The following is a 24,650-nucleotide window of genomic DNA, read 5'->3' as shown; positions in this document are numbered from 1 at the left end:
GACGTGTTCAGGGAAATTTTGTTTTCACCTGGATCGTTCCAGTCAGCCAAGTACTGGAAAGCCTAGTACAGCTAAGTTTGTCTTTGTAATTTTGATTTTGAACACCCAAAGTTTTTTATAATTTTGTTTGGTAAATACAATTCCAAGTTTTTAACAATTAACCACATTTAATCAATCATGGAAAAACCAAGCTTCTCTGCTACAATAAAATATACAACATATTGGTAGAGAGAATAGAGAGAGGACCCTATGATTTCTAAGTTGCAGAGAAACGACAGAAAAAACAAAGGGGGAGCTTGAATTAGTACACAAATAATTGAGGAAACAGTAAAACGAAACAATGAAAGAGAAAAAAGGGTGAAATAAAGAAAGAGCAAAGGGTTGCAGAGAACAGCATAGGTAGCTGTTGGGTGAGGAAAAGAACAACATTAATTGAACTAAAAGCTATCTTTTTATTGGCTCAGCTTCAACAGGGCTTCGTGCATTATTATTCGGTTTCTTTTTACGAGTGAAGAACATGGCCTATTGAAAGCTGAGAAAAATATAGAATGACACTGGTTTCATTCATTGGCTAGGAGTTAAACTAAGAAGCCAGCAAAGGAGGGTAAAACAGTTGCAGAGCGCAGAGGAAGTTAGGGAATGCCTTCACGAGACACGAGTGTGTCAGATGTTTTGGGACACTGAGGTATCTTTCTTTTTGAGGATACGTCGCTCCAGAGGACAGATGAAGATAGAGATTTCACTATGGGGCTCTTCTCTTCTCATCTCTTTCTCCCACTTTTGAATTTGATTCTACCAAGGTACTCCATCCTTTTACTTTTGTTAATTAATTAGTTTGCAATGTGAACCCCAACACCACAATGTAGCTCTCTTTTAATTTTTATATTCCATTATTATAATGTTGTTTTGATTTTGCTCACCATGCCTCCTCCAGATGCATGTTTTTTGTCATGTAATGCAGATTTCCACTAGGCGCTTTTCTTGTGTCTTGAAAAACTGTGTCTGTGACTGGGTTTTTCTTCGGTAGGCTTCACTTCTTCAACGTTCCCACTTGCACTAATATTATTCAAAGACCCAAGTAGTAGTAGCATTTGCATTTCCCTCACGCACCCAATGGGTAGAGCCATCAGGTGGTTGAAGGGGTTGTTTGGGATAAGGACAGACAGAGAGCGCAAAGAAAATTCAAATCACTCAGACAGAGATTCCCGAGGTCTATGTCATAATCCAACCACCATTCCACCCAATATTTCACCTGCAGAGGCCGCTTGGCTTCAATCCTTCTACTCAGAAACTGAGAAGGAGCAGAATAAGCATGCTATTGCAGTTGCTGCAGCCACTGCAGCAGCCGCAGATGCCGCAGTGGCTGCAGCACAGGCCGCCGTGGCAGTGGTTAGACTAACCAGCCACGGCAACAGCAGAGACACCACGTTTGGTGGTGCTGGACAAGAAAGGTTGGCTGTTGTCAAGATTCAAACCGTGTTTAGAGGATATTTGGTAAGTTTGCCTTTCTCCAACTACAGAGACAAAAAAAAAAGGACTGTTTTTGGCTGAAATTGAACTAGTCATATGCAAATTCTAGGCTTTTAATTAGCTTTCAGTTAGATTAGATATAGATCATATAATTCTGTAACATGTTCAGACCAGAGATATTTTGATTTGATCAAAATATTTAATTATTATGTGAAATGCACGTACTAAGATACTAATTATACTGATACAAGAGACTGTTCTTTGGGTTTTCTAAATAGGCAAGGAAGGCATTGAGAGCCTTAAAAGGATTGGTCAAGTTACAAGCACTTGTGAGAGGGTACTTAGTGCGGAAGCAGGCAGCAGCAACCCTGCATAGTATGCAGGCTCTAATTAGAGCTCAAGCAACAGTAAGGTCTAAGAAATCTCGCAATGAAGCTCATAGGTTTCAAACACAAGCGCGAAGATCCATGGTACTAGACAACATAGATTTTAGATGAATTCCTGTCCACTGTTATGTAAATTGCATAGTTATGTTTATTATTTATTGGTTGGAATGTTTTGCAGGAGAGATTTGATGACATAAAGAGTGTGTACATAGCTCCCATCCAAAGCAGAAGGCTATCATCTTCTTTTGATGCCACAATGAACAATGCAAACAGTGTTGATGGGAGCCCCAAAATAGTGGAAGTGGACACTGGCAGGCCAAAGTCAAGGTCTCGCAGGAGCAACACCTCAATGTCAGATTTTGGTGATGACCCATCATCATTCCAGGCACTTCCTTCTCCTCTCCCATTTGCTCATTTGTCCATACCAAACCTCAGGAATTACCACAACTCAGAGTGGGGCTTAACAGGAGAAGAGTGCAGATTCTCCACAGCACAAAGCACTCCACGCTTCACCACCAACTCTTGTAGTTGTGGAGGATCTGTTGTTGTTGCTGCACCTACGAATATGAGTATGAGTATGACACCTAAAAGTGTTTGCACCGAGAACAACTTCTTCTATGGGCAGTATCATGACAATTTTCCAAACTACATGGCCAGCACTCAGTCTTTCAAGGCCAAACTGAGGTCTCATAGTGCTCCAAAGCAACGCCCCGATCCAGCTGGGCCAAAGAAGAGGCTTACCCTCAACGAGATGATGGAGTCTAGGTGTAGTTTAAGTGGGACTAGAATGCAAAGGTCTTGCTCTCAGATTCAAGAAGCTATCAGTTTTAAGAATGCTGTCATGAGTAAGCTTCAGAAGTCTGCAGAAATTGGAAGGGACACAGAATTGAACTTTTCCAACCAAAGGAGGTGGTGATTGATGAAACTTAGTGATAGAGTTAGCTTTCTTTTCACATTGTTAGTAATAGTTGTGTTCTGTGTGTTTCTGCGCCCCATGATTGGCAATTTCAGAACATATGGTGGGTAGGAAACAGGGGAGTCAAGACAAAATAGAAGGAGAACAATTAGAAGGTCCCCAATGTAATTTGCTTATGGAATTATCTTCATATATTGTCATTATAATCAAATGCTACAGCAATTAATTTTCATCTTCATAGTTGAGTTTGTTTTGTTACACCACGTAATTCCTCGATTTAAACAAGGTTTACGAACAGAAAATATGGATGTAAAAAGTGAGGTCATTGGATTCCCAGGTTTAAAAATAACAACTTGTTATCCAAATGGAGGGACATTCAGTTTGAACAAGTCAACTCGATTCTACCCATAAAACAGCAAAGTTCATATGGAAGTGTTTGAGTGGTTCGGATCTACGCACACCCCTAACTAACAACATTTTACACTAAATTTTGTTGACATTGACATATCATTGAGATCAGGAATGCTTTACAACAAAGCTAAATTGTTTTTTTTCCCCCAACAATTTATTAGTTCAAGATTTGCCTAAAATGGTGATTGTTAAATAATTTATTTCACGAAAAAGCAAAGATTTATAGTAATTTATAAATACTAATAAAAAGTCATGCCTGTGAGATTTAAACTGCACAGTGTGAAGTTATTTATAATGATTGCAGAGGATCCTTTTCGTTAGTTCAACCTATTCAATCGCAACTATAATTAACAATTAATGATAGGGAATCTTGAATGTCAGGGAATGCAGGTTAGTGGTCATCTCTTCTGATTCATCGCATTCACTCGTACTATAATTGGACGTTAGCTGCCATATGTGGTATCTTCATCTTCAAATTTTTTTTAATTGTTTTGAATTTTACTGTAGGGGTAAGGGTGTGTCTTCGTTTTTGATTGCTTGTTATGTTGATGCATGTTGCTTAGATAATAATCCCCAAAATTGTACCGTTCTTTCCAAGTACTATAGTACAGTATTTTTTTCTCCTTAAATCTCTTTTTAACTTCCTTCGTACACACTGCAGCCAGTAATTCTAACCTACTAGTATTAATTAACAGCTAGTTGTAGCAGAAACGTTACATGCATTCATTGGCTACATTCGGTAAATGGAATGCACATGCAATCAGTAGCAATATTGAAGATGTGAATACATGTCTGTAATCCGTTCCTGTTCCCATTCGTAATCCGTTTTTCTCCGTTGCGATGCAGATTCATCCGATTATTTTCACTCAAGTGAATGTCTAGGTAACACGGTTATACCATAAAAATTCCTTCTAATTACTATTTTGGATGGTACAAATAATGGGGTTAAAGCATTTTATTCTCTCAAATTATTACACCTATTCATGGCAATTTTTTTATCTCTCTAGTTGAATTTTCCAGCCTCACGTGTTAAATGACGTATAAGATGTACATGCTTAGAAAATAAATAGGATCATTTAGTTCTGTTTTTGTTTTTTGTTTAAAGGCTTTTTTGTTTTCACCTTTAATTATAAAATTGTCATCTTATTTTTTTAGTTTTTTTTATGCTTTCAAAGGTTTATATATAGGAAACAGAAAAACTAAAAATAAAAACTATTTTCATTGTTTACTATACAAATATTTGAATTCAAGAAATAAATTGAAAACAAAATGTACTAATACATCTTATTTTATAAAATTCATTATAACTTTTTCTTTTCATTCAATTTCATTAGTAGTTAATTACTTAATTTTAATGAAATCATCTGCACATGGTGTGCATATGGCTTTTGGTTAAAAAAATGTCTAAAAGACAGAAAGGTACTACTGTCAAAATTTACCTTCGAACAGGGAATATTCCGTTGACAAATTGGAGAAAAACAATCAGAAAAAACATTAGGATAACAGGACAACTAAAACTAATTTTGCACGATTCAAACATACTTAAGAAAGAATAAGAGAATAGGCTATGCATCGATTACAGTTTATTTTAATCACTGAAAGGAAGATTAAAATGAAGAAGAATATTTGTAATATATCAGCCATTTATTTGTTTGAATCGCAGTTTGGTCACGTTGAATGCCAGTACAATGTGAGAAGCGGATTGTATTCAACGTGTATTGGAAAGAAATGAAGCGTCTTAACTTTTATATATTATAAATAAATAGTATTAAATTAAATATTTAAGAGAAAAAAGTATTACTAAAGTACATTTAATGTAGTACTTTCTATCCAAATACTTATGGATGAAGTCAGAAATGTTTTTGTAAATAAAAAAAAAAATTTGGTGAATTCAAAATTGAGACAACAGAAAGTTGGATTTTTTTTTCTGCACTTCTAAGCAATATGGGAGTGCAGCAAGTAATTCGAGGAGCGCGTCTGTTCATTATTAATGTCAGCTACTCAACATAAGTGGGCCGAACCACTGCTAATTTAAGCCCATATTTCAAGAGCATGACCCCAAGGGAATTACTATTCTCACCCATTCTTTTCAACAACTGGCTAAAGGATAATTGTGTCCCTCCCTCCTTTTTTTCCTACACCTCCTTCTCCTCCTCCCTTTTTTCCCTACACCTCCTTCTCCTCCCCCCTACCCACTTTCCCCTTATTCTGCTGCACCCCCTTCCCTCTTTGACTCTTTCCCTATTTTTTTTTTTGCGATTCTACCTTCACACATTTTTTTTTATTATTATTTTTTTAATTTTGAATTCAATAGAATTACGATTTTATTGTATCTAAATCCAAATACAAAACAAATAAATTTATTTTATATTATTATCTAATCACAAACTATCCTAATATAATAATTTTACTAATTTTTTCATGAATACATTAAAAATATTTTATATTAATTGATCGTTTACAGTTACAATGCTTAACACTTAAAAAGTAGAAAATATTCGATGGTAATAGGCAGCAGTGCTTCATATTGATACACCAGTAAAGACCAAGTTTTTCAAGAGCGGTGGAAGCCTTATGAATTCTACTGGTTCAACCTATAATTTACTACCGTGATGGAGATGGCAGTAGCTCATTGATTAAAGATTTCATAGCAAGTGAAATTTTTCCCTCCACCAGTTGCTGACTTATGCATCACTTGTTAGAACCTTAAGCAATCATAAATCAGAGGTCGAGGCCATCAAAGTGTAATGAGAGAAATCCTTCCGGTTGAGCAGGGAAATATTTCTTGAACACAAAAATAGAATAATAAAAAGTTGCCCTTTTAATTTTATGATACATACGAAAATGATAAAATATAAGTGGCCGGGAAATAGAAATAATGATATATGATATCACGTTCATTGTCAAATTTTAATGAAGTGTGCCCAAAAATATTGTGGATCCCCCTCTCGGTCCCATTTTTACCAAAAGAAAGGTTAAAAAAAATGTGAAGCAGCTGGAAACTGCTAACGGCCGGAAAGGAATTGTGATTCTATAAGTGAAGCAACCGGGACACTATGAAATTGTAATTTATATATTTATACCTAAAAATTGTCTATGAAATCAAAGAGAGAGATTGATCCATTCAGAGCCATCAATATAGCTAAGTGAAATAAAAGGCTTAGCTTCCTCATCACTGAGCTCCCTTGACCATGATACTCTCCCCGCGTAGCTTGCTCCTGGTCCTGTGCATTTGTACTGTCCATAGAATACAGTCCTAGTACGTGGACCCAATAAACACCAAAACACATGGAAACAAATTAGAAACGCACTCACATGCGCATGCCAATGTGTCAATAGATCAAGCTGTGTCTGAGATTAGGTGGCTTTTTTAGACCCTATCTGCCTTATATCTATATAGAGAGACTTGTATGTAGTTTGGGGGTAGGAATCTCCCTATATTTACCTACCCTTTTTTCTCTTAAAACTGCTACAAATTTCTTATACTTTACAAAAGTTAATTTTCTAGCATTTTGTGTATAAGAAGGTTCATGAGCACAACACGTAGATTTCCACCACACATGACACGTGTTATTAGGTCACTTCTCTTCCTTATGCTGGTGGCACACTACTTTATACTCTAACTTGATATAACCAACAATGCCCTTATTCTAACATGAGAGAATAGACTCGTTCATTATTCTGATGTGGTACAATGGATAGGTGGAGAGTGATACAGGATACTAGAGGCTGACTAAGCATAAAACCATTGAGAATTTTTCTGCATAAAGAGCAAAAGGACAAACATTGGTGCCCCTACTAGTTACTATTGCAAAAGGTAATCCGGAACGGAACAACAAAACATACTCTTTCAACCTTATACTTTCCGTTAGAGAGAGAGATGACTCTGGTGAAATATACTCTTAACCTCACTTTTTTTTTTACTCTAATTTGACATTTTATACGAAACATAAAACAAAAGTGATTTGAGACAAATATTACACCAGTGCCTTTACACCATAGACTACTTTTAGTTAACAATTAATTAACTATTATGTGCATACACGTGTGTCTATACTCTGTGCGTGTCAAGATGAGAGATAGTTAAAAAAAAAACTTACATTTCACGGTTAGGGTCGCCCCAGTTATACCAGCCTTTGGGAATGATGATGTTGTCCATGTAAGTGTAAGCAAAGACAACGCGAGAAAAGGGACCCCAAGCCCTTCCAAGGTAAAGTGCCCCTGAGCCCGTGACCTTACAGTGAACAAACGAGAAACCCGTGTCTTCTAATAAACTGTTCCTTCCTTGCGCTGTTAAGGCCCCTGTAAGTTGTGCTATGGCATGCACGTGACATCCCTAGTAATTAAGAGTTACCGATGTAATTATAACATAACATAAATAAATGGAATGGATATAGGGAGGGAAGAAGGAACAAATTAGATTCCATTTCAGGTTTATTTTATCGAATAATATAAGAAAAAATTGGTTAGGTTGTACTCCTTTGGCTTAAATTAATACCTACTAGACTATACTACAAATTCTCAGATTATTTAACAACAATAATTCAAGATCACAGCTGTACAATTGTGGAGAGAAAAATCTAACCTCAAAGAGAGAGAGAGCGTTGCCAAATATGAAATCAACAGAGCCTTCAATGTAGCAATCCTTATAGTAATGCCTACCAATATGATCATAGAGTGTGTCCTGTGCTCCTAAGAATTTGCAGCCTAGGAATACTGCTGTGTCTGCTGAAATTCTCAATGCCACTCCCTGCTTTCCAACTGCTCCTGGTGCTGGAATTGGGGCAGTGTTCTGTATGCAATTTGCACATTTATATTTGCTTGTAAAACACACAGATAGAGCAAGATTGGATTGGAGCTTGTCACTTACTTTGAATGTGATGTTCTTGGCTATGAAATAAGGTGAATTCACAGCAAAAGTTGCAGAACCATAGGTTCCTAATGGCTGGCTTTGAGCAGTGTCACCCCATTGAACAATGGTCTTATCTGCACCTTCTCCTTGTATTGTTACGAAGGATTTGAAAGGAGAAATATTAACTTTCTCCCTGTATAATTAAAGAAAAAAACACAAAAAAGAAGATATTTTCAATCAAATGTAATTCACAATTTGTTGACAATAAAACATAGAAGAAAACTTGCAAGTTGTGAAATAAGAATATAAAAAGAGGACAAGTGTGAAAGAAAGGACAGCTCATTAGGTGCAAAGTCTTCTGTAGTCCAAAGAGCAATTCTCGGGGCATTATAATCACAAGGAAAAAGACACCCAAGTTATTATCACTCCCCTATGTACCACATCACACACACACAAAAAATTAATAATAATGAACATGGACAGGACAAACACCAAACCCCACGTCTCACATGAACAAAAGACCATAAACAAACAACACACAGCAAAAAGACTAGAATGTGGCCGAATTCAAGTGGTATAACAAGAAATATAATACTAGTGCTTACGTGTAAACCCCTGCATGCACCTTAATTACCACTCTCACTACATTGATGAATGGAAGGGAATCAATGGCTGCTTGAATTGACGAAAAACCTCCCTTACCATGCTTCTTAGAAACGTGCAAAGTGTGAGAAGGAAAAAGCTTATTCTTTGCTGTCCTAAAGACAGAATGTTTGAGGCCACCTACAAATTTCACCCATTTCATGAACTGTTGTTCTGAAAATTCGACTCTGGTCATGTTGGTGGATAAACCATTCCCTGGCTTAGGCCGAATTCCCTTGGTATGGCATTGTGTTGCACTGGGATTTTGTAGAAAAAGAATAACTACTAAACCATAGAAAATAAAATGCAAATTTGACATTCTCGAAGAGAATGTGAGCAAAAGAATGATACTAAGGTGGGGAATGTGGTTTGGAACTACAAAGTGCCGTGTAAATTGGCTTGTGTCACGGTTTATATACAAGTTAATATTACTTGTTTATAGGTGGGACTGGAAAGTGAAGCTGAATCAGAGAATCAATGACAGAGAGAGAGTTCACGGGTGCTTCTACTGACATCAATTGAGAGAGAGAGAGAGAGAGAGAGAGAGAGAGAGAAATGAACAATCTAAACCACAGGACAGGTTGCACTTTTTGCCTATAGAAATGTTGTTTGAATTTTATTTTTCATGTTTGGCCACTTTTACTTTGTTGTAATTGTTGTTGTTTGTTTGGTGCTGCCCGTGAGCCCCTCTCTTTCTGTTTGTGTGTGATCGTGAAATTATTCTTGTTGAGATGACGGGTCGTTTCAGATTGTGCTCCTAAGAATAGCATATCTTGTAAAATATATTTTACTCTGCTAACTTTTGTGCAGCTGCCTGCTTATAGTACTACCTACTTACCTTGAATCATCGCCGTCCAATTGTATATATAATTAAGTGCTTGTTCTTTAGTTCATTATTTCTATTTGAAAACTTCTAATGGCTGAGCTTGATTCCCAATTCTAAACTCAAAGTAGTTGGTGAATCAGAGAAGCACCATGGATTCCCAAGGAATAATTAGCAAAAAGTAACAAAGCAATGTTGAAGCCATAAGTTACAACTTCAATGACGTGATAGAACTCACTATAAGGCATAAATAGCCACTATTTGTTTGTGTTTTGGAGGACTATCAAATTTTGTTGTAAAGAAGTACTGGTTTTCTTTTTGGTAGATTCTAAGTGTACTTTATTTTTAATCCCACTATCATCAGTTAAGTGGCTTCTCTTGCTGGATCATTTTTGGTTCTTTTAAAAGTTTTTGTACACTATTAGCAAATCTTATCCAAACACAAATTAAATACTGCAATGAGAACTCTTCATTTTTTATAGGATGATGATTGCGGTACATTTTTTTTTGGTTACATGTTGATTGCGGTATATTTTTTTTGGTTACATGATGATTGCGGTATATGTACGAGAAAGCACTTATAATTCAAAGAAAGTGTTATTTTGTTACTTATAAAATAGTGCAGAGATTAAAGAATATAAGAGCAAAAACCGTATTAACTATTCTGATATAAAAAGCAAATTATATTTGTATTAACAGAATATTCGTTCCCCCAATAGAAGCCAACAAGCATTCAATGCGTGAATTAATTGATAATTATTTTAGTTTAATTAATAATATTGAGTTTAAGTCTATTATATGCCGTACAACTGTTTTAAATATTAGAAAGAAAAACTTTGGTATTTATAGTCATCTTACTCTTATGAGGATGACACCTCTAATCTGTGAAAAAAAAAAATGCTAGCTAATAGCAAGAAACTTATGAAATTTCTTTAAGAAATAATACAGTGAAATTGTGCGAAGTATTAGGACGGCTGGAATTTATCCAAACCTTTAGGAAAGGAAAAGTAATCAAAGGGTTAATTCTTGATTGAAGGGCCCACTAACTAATAAGAGACAACTTATAATGCATTATGCATCATTCCAATGATTCCAATCACAAGGCGAATTACGCTATCTGTACCAGTCTATCAATGCTGATTTTGTTTTCTCTACAAATCCATTCAGACTCAACAGGTTTTTGAGTTTAAAAACCATGATCGAAATATAAACCATCGAAATTTCTCATTAAAATTTAACTAATTGGAGTGTTTGGGAATCATTGTTTTTGTTAAACTCTCTCAACGGTAAAAAAAAAAACTTTTTGACCTTTAACATGTTGATATCTTAAGCAAAGTTTTAGAGTTCTAATTTTGTCAATAAAAAAATAAAAGAATAAAATTGAAGAGAAGACATACTCTACTAAAAGTGCCAGCTAAAATTGATAATATTTTGTACTTATAATAATTTTTATGATTTGTAAATAGATACATCTAATACTCTTTTCTTTTTAAGAATTTTTTTGACAGATTAAAAAAAACATAATACTATTTCAGTCTAACTAATCCATTCTTCAACAATACATACACAGATAAATATTGGATATAAGTCTTGTGTAAAATAACCACACTCATTTGTATCTCTTTGTTTACGACATTATAAATAAATAGAGAATTATCCAAATTTAAAAAATATATATATATACTGATTTCCCAAGTATAAAACAAGTAAACGACCATATGATCAACAAATTGATCAAGTTACTATAGTAACAATTTAAACGATTAGGATTTAGGAGTTGAAGCAACAAGGTACGAATGTACCATAATGGCAACATGAGATTGCTTTTCAAAATCCAATGGCCACAAACTCCACTAACAGTATAACAGCAGCTACCTTTATTCTAAAAAAAATTGAATACTTTGAAGAGAAGCTAATCCACCAGAGTTTAGAAGGCAATCCACGGGGATAACAGAAGAGGCTGACTGATCTGAGTAGAGAAAGTCAAAATTTCTGTCACCAATGTTTTAATCAGTTATATCACACATTTAAGCAATTCCCAGATGGCAGATACACAGAAAATTAAATAAATAAATACTTGTAAAACCATCAGGGATCAGGCCTTTCTATGGGAGGACAGATTTGGGAATTGCTTTCCTCGTCCTCATTAGTGCTATCTAGACCCCCATTTAGTTTTAAAACAAGTTTATTTCAAAAATACCCTACGATAGAAATTCGTTTTATCAAAAAAAATATATTTTCATTGTGTATTTTTTCTCTCTCTCTTTTATACAACGAAAATATACAATGTTTTCGTTCAGGTTTTTTTATAATTATTAATTAAATAATAGATAGAGGATAAAAAAAAGTGGGAAATAAATTAACAATGTAATAAAGAAAAGTCATAAATATTTTAAAAAATAATCATTTATAAATCACTGAAATAAACCCCTAATTTTGATTGGAAAATAATACAATTTTTTTATAAAAAAACTTCATTTAAATTTTGTACTTAATTTATTAATTTTCTCTTACACTCATATTAAAACGCTAAAATATTTGCAATAAGCATCAATTTATTGTCCTTCCAATTCCAACGCTTTTGAAATTTGACCTCTTTTATTCAAAGATGAATGCAAAGTTCAGTAGTGAAAATAATAATTTTAATTCCAATAATATTACACTCCAATTTACAGCATATTAAAACCAAACATATAAATTGTCTTTTCCAACATATTTGAAGTTAGAGAATACTAGGCTTCTAATAATAAAAATTAATAATAAGGGTGGGATTAGGCTTCTTATAATAAAACTAATAATAAGTGGGTACTAATATTTATCATCAAAGAATCAATTAATTAAGTTAAATATTCATAAAAAAAACCTCCATTGCTATAATGATAGATCCAGAACCCTGAGTCAATGAGGGAAAATTATAAAAATTAAAACCAGTGAATTTAAATATATAAATATAAATGAAATAAAATACAAAATTATCAAGATTTTATTTGTTTTAAAAAACTTTATTTGTGAATTTTATAAAATGGTATATCAATGGTCTTATCCAACTAGAATATAATTATACTAATTGAAGTACAGACGTGATAAGAAGTCCTACAGATAAACTACATGTAATTTATAATGAAAAAGTGACAATTTGTTGTGTCTTATAGTTTGAATACATCTGGAACCAAAAATGAATGTAACATACAATTTCCACTACATTAAAAAAATAAAAGTATATAGGTTCCGTCCGTGACTTGCGATCTCCTGCTAGAGTGCTCCCTTATGCATGTGTTTCGTTGCTGAAGATGAGTCGTTGGAGACGCAACAAGGTCGCATCAACGAAGCTTGCAGTTTCCATCAGGAGCTGTTCACAATTCAGAATCTGAATGGTAATAAGGAGTTTCTCAAGTTCATCCAGGACTCAGTTTGTAGCCTTTGGGTGCTTTTGGCCGATATAGAAATTAAGAATGAATCGATTCGCGTAACATTGTTGCTCAAATTTAACCACTGGGGACACGTTTCTTAATAGGCAGCCAGTGCTTATGAGCAACCTCTCACATACTCACATACGTTATGTTTATTTTTATGATCGTCCTAATGATGTCTCCACAATTGTCCTTAAGTATGCCCGTCCGTAGGACCTTGTACTTATTTTCTTTTTCTCTACATATTCTATGAACATGGGGTGCTGTAAATCTGTAATCGCTTTTTTAAAACAAAAAACAAATTCAACCAAAATGATTTAAGGTCACAAATCGTTCCTATTTTTGCTATTTCGTGCGAATTTGAAATCAAGTAATACAGCATCATCTTCGTAGAATATTTCACATTGCAAGGCTTCCCATGTTATCAACATTAGTGAAGATATCTATTCAGGATTCCATTCAACCTTACATTAAATAAATGTTGCACATTATGAATATATTTAAGTTCGTAAGGGAAGTGATGCTGGGCTCAAATTTCACTATTTTTGAAGGAAATCTTTGACAGTATATTGTTTATAAATTATTTAAAATATACTCCAGCTTAAAATTGTTTCACTTTTAAATAGAACCATAAGGTAATTAAAAATGAAATCATATTTTTAAACTTAAAAGACTATGGTTGATTTTAATAAGTAAACTTTGTTTTTAGTAACTTCTCAATAACTTATAGTATTTCTTATATTTTCTTTCACTTCTATCATCAATATATTTATTTATTTTTCTTATTATCTTTCTAAAATAAATCATAATTTTATTATTTTTCTATGATTCACTTATTCTACACTTTTTAATTACTTCAATAATTAATTTCACCGGACACTTTTGATTTAATAACTTAATTTTTCGGCTTCTATTAACTTTCTGAATTCATCTAATTTTGCCGAACATAGCCAAAATGGCAACATTTCGATAATCCTCTTAACCTCACCTCATTTACTTGTATTTTCATGCCAGAACCGAAACTTCAGCATTCACAATTCACGTTTATACGAAGAAAGCACAGATTCATTTACCATCCCCACAAAGCATGCACAAAAAGTTACCATAAACTAAAATACATTGATCCAGAAATAAACGGCACCTGGCCGGCTAACGTTCCAAAATTCCCAAAATTAAAGAACATAAACACTGTAAAAGACTGTTTTCCAATTCTCCTGTTTCTAATACTCATTTATCGTATATTTGGATTTCAGGTGGGAGCCCCCTAATTGTCATGTTTGAGAATAAAATCAATTCGGAATTATGTTTGGTTAGACCCAAAAATATGTTTGAGTAAAATTTTGTCTACCTTGAGTTTGCAAACTTTAATCCAAACATGCACTTAATCAACTTCTTCCATCTTGCTACCCTCAGCATCGGCATCCTCCAGAGAAGGCGTGTCAGCATCAGCATCACCAGATCTTCATCAATGCTCAGTCCGAGCTTCAACATCCAGTGAATCCTGTTACCAAAAGTGTTGGGATAATCAAGGCTGAAGCCAGAAGTTAAAAGAGCTTTCTCAAAGAGCAATAGCACGAGATCCTTCACAGATTTGTCATTCTTGTCAGCATCTGCTCGCTTACTCAGCTCCTCCATGATGGGGTTCTCAGGGTTAATCTCCATTGTCTTCTTGCACGACATGTATCCAGCCATACTGCGGTCCCTCAATGCCTGTGCTTTCATAATCCTTTCCTTATTGGCTGTCCACCCATATTCACCAGTCACGAGACAGCAAGGAGAATCAACATGATCAGACACTACAACTTTTTCCACCTTGTCACCCAACACATCCTTGATCACATGGCAAAGACCATCAAATTTCTCCTTCAATTCTGCCTTCTTTTTCTTCTCATCTTCACTCTCATCAAGTTTCAGGCCTTCCTTGGTGGCAGAGAACAACTTCTTTCCCTCAAATTCCTTAAGCTGACCAACAGCATATTCATCAATAGCATCAACCATGTAGAGCACCTCATACCCCTTCTTCTTAAGCTTTTCAAGGAAAGGGGAATTCTCAACAGCTTTCTTGCTTTCGCCAGTAATGTAGTAGATGTCATTCTGTCCTTCCTTCAACCTGGTAGCATAGTCCTTGAGACTGGTCATCTCATCACCACTCTTAGTGGAATGATACCTGAGCAATTCGGCTAGCTTTGACTTGTTCTTAGAGAAGGCTTCATAAAACTTATTATAGTCCTTGTTCTCAGCAATTTCAAAGAACATCTCAATGTACTTCTTGACCAAGTTCTTCCTGATGACTTTTAGGATCTTGTTCTGCTGCAGCATTTCTCTAGAAATGTGGAGAGGAAGATCTTCAGAATCCACAATACCCTTAACAAAGCTAAGATATTCTGGCATCAACTCCTCACAGTTGTCCATGATGAAGACAGGACAGACATACAGTTTGATGTTTTTAGGCTTCTTCCTTGTGTCAAAGAGATCAAAAGGTGCCCTCTTGGGAATAAAGAGGATAGCCTTAAGCTCCAGCTGACCCTCAACAGAAAAGTGCTTAACAGCCAAATGCTCTTCCCAATCATTGGTAAGACTCTTATAAAAAGCAGCATATTCTTCTTTTGTAATCTCTTCAGGTTTCCTCCTCCAAATAGGCTTCTGCTTCTTCACCAATGACCACTCATGAGATACCTCCTTAATTGTCTTCTTTTTCTCCTCCCCCTTGTCCTTATCTTCATCTACATCTTCAACTTTACCCTCCTCATCTTTCTGCTCTTCCTCATCCTCATCATCAGAAATCTCGTTTTCAGTAGTCTTCTCAATCCAAAGAGAAATTGGATAGCTAATGAATTCAGAATGCTTCTTGATCAAGTCCTTCAGACGGTGTTCCTCAAGATACTCAAGTTGATCCTCCTTGAGAAACAAAGTTATCTTTGTTTTCCTACCAAGGTTCTCAGCAGATGTGTCCCTTGTCACAGTGAATGAGCCACCAGCATGGGACTCCCAGACATACTGCTCATCATCATTCTGTCTAGTGGTAACAAAATCCTTATCAGATACAAGATAAGCCGAGTAGAAACCAACACCAAACTGTCCTATCATGCTGACATCAGCACCAGCAGCCAGGGCTTCCATGAATTCCTTGGTCCCAGACCTTGCAAAGGTACCCAGGTTATTCACCAAATCTAGAACATAAAACGCACAAGCATTAGAGAAAACATACTAACATACACAGTGGGTGATAATCTGACTGAGACTAACAAACCATATAATCTTACCAGCCAATGTCAATACCGCTGTCAATGATAGACAATGTGTTGTTGGTCTTGTCAGGAATAATGTGGATGAAGAACTCTGGCTGAGCGTCAAGCTTGCTCTTGTCTGACAAACTCTCAAGTTGAATTTTGTCCAAAGCCTAAAGGTAAAAAATATGACAGGAATCAGATATAATGCTCAAAGAAAACCTAAAACAGCAAGCATTCCTATGTAACTCACATCCAATCCAAACCAACCAAACCACTACCTTCCAATTAAAGGAATATATTACCGCATCAATTTTGTCTAAAAGGCAATGAGTACAATACAGATCTAATCCAACTAAAACGCCACATACTACCCACATAATTCTCACAATACAGGGACGTTATGTTACGGAGCAACAATGGAAAAACAGAGTATGATAAACATGAACCCTATAATATAAGAATCTTAAATCAGAGGCATTGCTGATGAGCTCACTAAGGAAAATCTCCTTGTTGCTGTAGAAGGTGTTGATGATAAGACTAAGGAGCTGGTTGATCTCGGACTGGAAAGCAAACGTCTCAGTTTCTTCGTGAAAGAGGGAGAGTTGCAGCGAAGAACAAAAAGGAAGAATGCAATCAAGAGACGAAGAGGGTCTTAAGTCTTCTAGATCCTTCTACGGTCTAACTAATATCGCATTCCGCGGTCCCACTGCTATATTTTGGGGTCCACCTTATTTTCAACCCTTTGGCCGTGAATCTGGTTATTGCAAAACTTTATTTTTTTTTATTTAAATTTAAATTGCTCACCAAAGCATCCTTATTACATGGAGATTTTTTAAAAAAAATTAATTGAAAGTATTTTCAAATTAAGAGGCCTAGTATTTTAGTAAATGGAATATGTAAGATAAATATTTAATTTTATATTTTTCTGCCCAATCTCACCCGTGTTTAATGAATCTCGACCTCTTGATCCAAAAATGAATGTTAGCTTCCCAAAAAGAATAACATCACAATTTACTCTACATTGAAACTTCAAATTCAATTACTATTTCAAGTTCCAAGCTAAAAAATACCATAGGGTCTTGTATTTTGTTATTCGTGAATTAATGTGGCATTAGTTGGTTTGCATTTGCCAAAAATATATAGGTTCAGTTCAGGTGCCTTCAAAATTTTGAACCAACCTTTCCCCTGTTTTGTCTTTGTCTTTGTTTCGTAATGGCACTGGCGTCGTGGTTCCTGAAGATGAACCTATCGATGCTTTTGAGTCGTTGGAGACGCATCAACGACTGGAAGACGTTGTTAGATGTTTTGACTAGGTCTCGCTTTAGTTTACTATCAATTTTTTATAACTTCGTCAGAGGGTAGGAAGGCGTAAGAAATTGGCTGATTATGCTGCTGCTGCTTCTAGGAAGCGCGATCGTTCCCATATTGTTAGTTTTATTTTATAGTAATATTATATTTGTACTTAAAATTAATCTTTAACTTAATTTCAGAAACTCTAGGTTAACATTTATCAAACTAATTTCATGACTAAACACTTAATTAATTTTCACAACGTAATAAACTAAAGCTTGATTTTCAGTTAAAGGAATTGTCCACGTTTAATGTTTATCATATCTGAAACATGATTGTTTTTGAAAGAAATACAAGAGGATTCTTATAGGAAAACAATTCTTAACTAATTAAAAATAAATTAAATACTAGTAGCAATGTCAATTTGGGTTATTCTAAATTCTAATGCAACTTGTGAACTGTCAGTTACTATTGTGTTTGTTTCTTCTTTCCAATTATTCTTTCTGGTTACCCTGATGTCTTTAAGACGTGAAGCAACCTTACAAATTGATTGCCATATGAATACGACGTACGGGAGAAAACTACTTTTGTTTTTTAAGTGGAATCCAGATCTATTAGCCAAATATAACCGCAACATAAAATAGTCCACACGTTCATTTAGATAATCGAAGCCAGCACATGAGATAAGTATAAATGTTTGACTCGAATCAAACAATAAAATCTGGGATTATAAAAGGTAATCCCGCTTTATAAATACGTGCCTTAGATGCTGGGTTCTAAGATATAATTGTCTAAGGTCGACTATTGTATTCATTTTCATAACATATTACATTTTAACTAGAACTATAAAAAGTAATCCCGCACAAAAATTTGTTCCTTGTTTGATTTTACTATATATGGAACCAACATTTTTGTGATGTGCTGTACTTTTTTTTTCACAAAAAGATAATTATGATATTTCGTTGATAATCAAATTAGCAATACTTGCACGTAGAAACATGATCAAAATATTGGATATAAGTAAAAGATGAGATTACCTTAAGTACTAAAGCATCAACAACCCTATTGTCTTGTCTCCTCAAGAAACCTAACTTGTAGGTATGATTTCTGGCCAATAGCACCTTGCATTCACGAATGAGATACACCCACTTCAGATTCATCAAGGTTCTTCTGCTTCACTTTGTCAATAATTGCTTTGTTATACATCTCAAGAATAGTTATAATTAGGTGCCCAACTGTCTAACTTGTAATAATAGGAAGAAAAAAAACCATATAACACCTATGCGTACAAGGATCCATGGGGTTATTTTAATTTAATAAATGATTTCAGGTTTAAATCATAAAACTGTTATATATTTTTTTATCCCTAAAGATTAAAGACAGTGTTAGGAATTTATAATAATTAACATATTTATTTAACCAACTAAACTAGATTTTCTTAATGTTATTGTCATGCTAAATATTAAGAGTTTATCACTTATAATTAATTAATGACTTTGAGTATGATTGACCTAATTGGAGGATATAAAATAATTGTATATAGTCATCAAATTATAAATTATATATATATATATAATAAATTTATTAAATTTTTCGTTAATTACTTAAAAATCATACAAATATGATTTATGGTTGGATGTGTATGATGATTAAATTTTTTATTTTATAGTTAAAAAAAATAATTGTAAACATATAGATTAAAAATGATGAGGCATAATATTAAAAATTGAATGATATGCAATTTATTTTATACACCAGAGCATTGCTATCTTATCGCTTGCAAGTTTCTTAATTATTTTAATTTCTCATTTTTGTTGCGCACTTATCTCTTCTTTTTTTGTTTGGACCAACTGATGGAACGCCAAAGTGATTGGCAGCGATTTTTGTTATTAATGAACAGAAAATGAAGCTCTCAAGGCTCTAGAGAACGAAGAAATACAAAGGTCTCCCAAGTCCCATCCCAATGCTAATTAAAACAAAACAAGCATGCCAAGACTAAAGAAAGAAATTATATATCATCATGACGAACCGTAAAAAACAGAAGATAATTTCTAGTATCACATCTGTAGTGCTGCTGATTATTTAGCTGTCAGCTTAACTGGATATGTATATTTATGATAATTTCCCATACTGATTAATGTTATACGTACGTTCTTGCTTCAGTTTTTCATTTTGAAGTGATCAATGATCAGTACAAGTGTACAACTAATGATCATAAACCTAGAATGTTTTGATTATCATGTGTAAAGCTCAAATTAACCCTCTTATATATCGTTGGCTGATTTTATCATGGTCTCAGTCTCTCATGTGAACTAATTTCGCACTTCATATGTATTCTACAGCTAGCCTGTTTTTCAATTATCACGAACAACTAACTAAAAAACTCCTTGCATACATGTGCTAATTAGCAATCATATCATGCTAGTAATAATAATGAAACACAGGCCTGCTGGATCCTATCATCATGAAAAACAAATCAATTAGCTAGTAATAATATATACTAATGAACCATATGTATATTAATTAATTACCAACTAACAATACGACTTCATGTCAGAAAATTAAGCTGAAGGTGAGGGACTAAAAATTTTCCCTATTCTGTGCATGAAATAATAACCAAGCTCTAATTAACAAGGTTGGAGGATTTCAAAAGTTCTTCTGTATAGAAAAGGAAGTTCTGGAGCCTCCAAGGAAACTCCCTCTTTTAGTTAGCACTGCAGATACAAAAGTTGCTCTCGAAGCTTTCTTTGATATTGTAGCCTTTGGAGTGAACGATATTATTCTGTGGCAGCTGCTATCCAAGCCTCCCGCGAAGCTTTTGCATGATTTCATTTTCTTCCTATAAAATCTCTCTTTCTTCTTAGGAAGATCCTCTATGCTCTCCACGCTAGCTAGAGAACTGAAAGACTGAGCCTTGCCTTGATAAAACATAGACAAGCCTCTCCTGCACATGTGATAATATATATAAACTATTAATTCAACTCACCAATTCATAACATTAATTTCCAAAGAAGCTAGGAAATTGAATACAAGTTAAAACTAACAAGGCCTGCACATCATGCAGGAAATTGCTTACTTTATAGGGAGTTGATTCATTAGCTCTGATAGTTCAAATAAAGGACCGTTTGAATGCGATGATGAAGATGAAGTTGACAAATAAGATGATGCATCCTCAGCCAATTCTGATGAAGAAGATGGCCACACAGAGTTCATTGAATCTTCTGAGATTGATCCAATGGATATCGAATCGCTGATCGCATCATCATTCACATCCTCCTTAGCAACACAATTGGTGTTCCCAGCTTCAATATTACCATCCATGATACCCTTCACGTTCATTTGTACAAGAAGAAACAAAGAATAGAAGAAAGATGAAGAAGATCTCTCGTCTACTTTATGAAACGGAATAGCCCTTCAATTCATTGAGGAGCTTATCTATATATAATCTCACAGATTTGATTGGAGCGGTTACATTTAACATAAAATACATGGGTGGTCATATTTATAGGATTGATTATCAATAATCATGAATAAGTGGATAGCATTATTGTTTTTTTAAGTTTATCGATTATAACACTCTATCCTAAATATTGTCATTGTCAGATCACGTTATATCGTGCAAACTTAATACCCTTCTCTCACTTGTAGGGGATAAGGACTAAATTTGAAGACATCCATATCTTGAGTCACCCTGTTAACTTCTTTTCATTTTTGGCGTGTGAAACTGTGGTCCCCCCATCTCGCCAACTTTGCTTCTTAAAGCCATGGCAGATGGGTATATTCCTACCTTTTAATGCATAGTTTATCACACCATCCATATATTTTCATTTTATATAACATTATTAGTAAATTTTATTCTACTGCTATATGGCCTCAGATCATATGCTTGTAATGGTCACGTTGCCCTTTTTGCTGATTTTGGTTCTCAACTTTGGTTAGGAATGGGAACATAATGGTGCACGGTGCACCCACATTTTAAATATCATACAAGTAAAAATGTTGCAGTGTATCTTCAACTTAAATATAAATAAATATAATTAATTTTATTCTTATTTGATAACATTATTTTTAAAACATCATTCATTTAATTAATTATAAGACAAAATTACAAATTTGGTTCCCAAGTTTATCTTTAGTTTCAAATTTGATCTTCAGTAATTTAATTCACGAATTTGGTCCTCCTGTCTTGTAAAATCATGCAATGTTGATCTTTCATACCATAATTAGACGTTGACCGTTAACAAATGATATTGACCGTCACGTGTCACATTCTTATTGAATAATGATTGTCACATGTCATATTCTGATTGAATGTGAACTCCATGAAAGATGAAATGCATTGTTATTTTCATTGATCAATCACAACATGACACGTGACAGTCATCATCCAACAAAAACATGACACGTGACCGTTAACATCACGGTCAACATCCAATTGTGACATGGGGAACCAACATTGCACGATTTTATAAGATAGGAGGACCAAATTGATAAATTAAATTATTGGGGGACCAAACCCAAAACTGAAGATAAATTGGGGGACCAAAAATGTAATTTTGTCTAATTATAATTCTATTTTCAATGATTATTTTATATTCATGATAACAAATTATAATAAAAATATTTTTTATTTGAGATTAGTATGTCAACTAATTTAATTTTTTAATTAGTGTGAAATTAATTATTTTTATATATATATATGAGTTGAGAGAAAGTATAAATAAGAAAAAGAAATAATTGGGTGATTAAAAATATAAATAAATAAAATTAATTGTAAATTTCAACTTCCAAATATTTATAACAGCTTAGTATTAATTAATTGGTCATGCACCGTGTGTGCCACTGCTACCTGGTAAAAAGTACTCCCGAATCCCAGCTAACAATATTGTTTTGGCTTAAAACCTTCCTCTCCATTTCTATATTATCATGTATCAACCAACATCACATCTTGTTTCTTTTTTAAAACTATATACAAATAGAAATACTTTGACCTCGGACGTGTGAACTGTTCACGATAAACCTCACTTCTTCCACTTTTTTAGTTTCAAACAATACTTTGACCTCGAATTCTGTTTCTCTTTTTTGGTAGCTCAGTCATATGCTGCTGCTTACCTGACCTCTAAAATTCCCTTTACTCAATTTTCTTAGCTAACTAACTATTCAATCCACGTGTTTTACGACCCTTAAAACTCAAGGGCTGTATTGGCATATTCGAATTGGTTGAACGTTTTCCCCATCCCTCAGGCAGTATTGTGATAATGTAATAACCTTCATAACTAATACATTAATTATTGCTGAATAAATATAGATAAATCTGACAATTGATTTTAATTACATACTTCTGTTAGACATTTGATTATTACAAAATGTTTGTTAAGAAAAACCTTTCCTATTTAGAATGAGCTGGATTGGTACGTCCAATAAAGATATGTGAGTTTGTGAGGATAAGAAGGTTGACTTGGGTACATGTATGATGTGGTGATATTTGAATGGCAATGAAACGACGACCACATGATGTTATTGTATTGGCGCTGACAAGGGCAGGTAGGCCTCACAATATCTTGTTTAATTCAAGGGAAAATAGTATGATGTTTCTTCAGAATCCTTCATCTGCCCCACCACTGATTAGATTATGACCCTTTTCTCATTTTAATCCAATCAATTTAAAAATTTCTTAATAACAGTGACAAAGTTATTTAAATTATATTTAATAAATAGTCAAATTATTAATATTATTTTAAGATTATCACTTTTTATAAATACTTATTTTATGTTTAATGAATATGTTTTATTTTTAAAAAATATTATAATTTAAAATTATGCTAATAAATTATTATATTTTATTATATATTATTAATCGGGTCAGCGTCGAATTAAATGGGTCAAACCCAAAAAGATTAGGACTAATTTTTTTTTAGTTCAGAGCTTGATTACGGACCGATCTATGAAAAATGGTCTATTTTGCCAATCCTAGTCCAGGTTACAACCTCCCACGCAAACCAGACATCAAAATCCTTACAACGTACATATACACTCACGAATTTCGCTATCGATCTTAAAGTTTTCTTCATCATTCATTATTCGTTGGTCAGAAAATACACCACTAAGCTTTATTCCCCTTCTCCTGGAAACTATGGGCTGATGGATAAGATTCACGTACTTTTTTTATTCAAAACCTGTTGCCAACCAGTACCATATATAGTGATTAAATTCCAACTGATAGCCGGTTCGACCCAAAAACTGTTCATATAATAGTTCAAGTAACATGAGATATCGATTATCTTATCAAATCAAACCGAGTGGATTGGATTTAGACTCCTTTAAAATAAACAAATTAAATGTATAAAGTAAAAGAGTATGAATGCATTTAATTACTTATTTAAGATTGATCACTGAATCAAAAAAAATTAACGGTAGATCGATACAATATTACTTTCTTATTTCACTCATTTATTCATTTGTTTCATGAAGGAGAAATAGCTGGGATAGTAAGGAAATAAATAAATGAGAAATAAAAAAAAGTATAGGTCACTAGTTATTTCTATTGTATTTCTCAGCTCTTTTTATTCTCTCACACAAACACAAGCAAATGCATGTTAAGGGCTATGGGAATAATTGTTCGCATGAAAAAATGGGTTATTTTTTAAATGAATGTATAAAATTATGAGAGATAAAAGAATAATATGATATTAATTTTATCACTTTATCGGTTGTTCTTCTAGTTTTTACTATTCTACTCCTCTGGAAAAAAAGGTGGGTGTATACATTGCAACTTATCCATGACACAAGATTCACTCTAGCAATCTCACTTCTAATGAACGATCCAAATATGCATATAGAGATTGTCTTTTCGTTCGTGAATATGGTCGATCTAGCTTCCTCAATTTAATCCATGTAATATCAAAACAACAACTTACAGGCCCACTCACTAAAAATTTGCCTTAAAACCAATTTCAGTTCTTAATTTCCAAGTTAGGAATCTAAACATTTCGAGGGGAATATTATAAGTTAGTTAGATTATGGTTGGGTTAGTCAATTAGTTGCAATTAGTCAATTGGTTCTGAGATTCTTTGGGAAATTTACATAAGCAGGTGGTGGGCGTGTTCTTTCTGTAGATAACATGAGATAATAAAGGAATTTTATATATGGTTCAGATGGAAAAGGCATTTTTTGTTGCAGTGTGTTGCTGCTGTGTCTTGGATGCATTTCCGCTGCATATT

The 24,650-nt window shown here is 34.0% G+C and overlaps 3 protein-coding genes and 1 pseudogene across 5 annotated transcripts; 1 reads left to right on the top strand and 3 right to left on the bottom strand.

The window, feature by feature from the left end:
• Nucleotides 1-266: 266 nt before the first annotated feature.
• Nucleotides 267-3,004, top strand: IQD27 (protein IQ-DOMAIN 27). Of its 2 annotated transcripts, XM_006584746.4 has the most exons (4): nucleotides 267-800; nucleotides 935-1,494; nucleotides 1,749-1,940; nucleotides 2,035-3,004. In XM_006584746.4, the coding sequence occupies exons 2-4, from the start codon at nucleotides 1,114-1,116 to the stop codon at nucleotides 2,770-2,772; spliced, it is 1,311 nt and encodes a 436-aa protein (XP_006584809.1). In that variant the 5' UTR covers nucleotides 267-800; nucleotides 935-1,113; the 3' UTR covers nucleotides 2,773-3,004. The 2 variants fall into 2 exon arrangements, with proteins under 2 accessions (XP_006584809.1, XP_006584810.1); XM_006584747.4 differs by lacking the exon at nucleotides 267-800 and having other exon boundaries at nucleotides 810-1,494.
• Nucleotides 3,005-5,588: 2,584 nt separating this feature from the next.
• Nucleotides 5,589-9,260, bottom strand: LOC100802832 (probable pectinesterase 53). Of its 2 annotated transcripts, XM_006584745.4 has the most exons (6): nucleotides 8,641-9,260; nucleotides 8,054-8,228; nucleotides 7,769-7,975; nucleotides 7,284-7,519; nucleotides 6,267-6,439; nucleotides 5,589-5,967 (listed from the first exon to the last, which is right to left on the bottom strand). In XM_006584745.4, the coding sequence occupies exons 1-5, from the start codon at nucleotides 8,994-8,996 to the stop codon at nucleotides 6,286-6,288; spliced, it is 1,128 nt and encodes a 375-aa protein (XP_006584808.1). In that variant the 5' UTR covers nucleotides 8,997-9,260; the 3' UTR covers nucleotides 5,589-5,967; nucleotides 6,267-6,285. The 2 variants fall into 2 exon arrangements, with proteins under 2 accessions (XP_006584808.1, XP_003530551.1); XM_003530503.5 differs by lacking the exon at nucleotides 5,589-5,967 and having other exon boundaries at nucleotides 6,054-6,439.
• Nucleotides 9,261-13,940: 4,680 nt separating this feature from the next.
• On the bottom strand, nucleotides 13,941-16,922 carry LOC100800357 (heat shock cognate protein 80-like; annotated as a pseudogene).
• Nucleotides 16,923-19,960: 3,038 nt separating this feature from the next.
• On the bottom strand, nucleotides 19,961-20,906 carry LOC100527399 (uncharacterized). The gene is given in 2 exon segments (NM_001248602.2): nucleotides 19,961-20,374; nucleotides 20,507-20,906. Coding segments are annotated over 2 exon segments (561 nt in total). The 5' UTR covers nucleotides 20,770-20,906; the 3' UTR covers nucleotides 19,961-20,076.
• Nucleotides 20,907-24,650: the final 3,744 nt, after the last annotated feature.

This window comes from Glycine max, chromosome 8 (genome assembly GCF_000004515.6).
Source record: "Glycine max cultivar Williams 82 chromosome 8, Glycine_max_v4.0, whole genome shotgun sequence".
NCBI classification, from domain to species: domain Eukaryota; kingdom Viridiplantae; phylum Streptophyta; class Magnoliopsida; order Fabales; family Fabaceae; genus Glycine; species Glycine max.
This window is presented reverse-complemented; position numbering and strand designations above follow the sequence as displayed.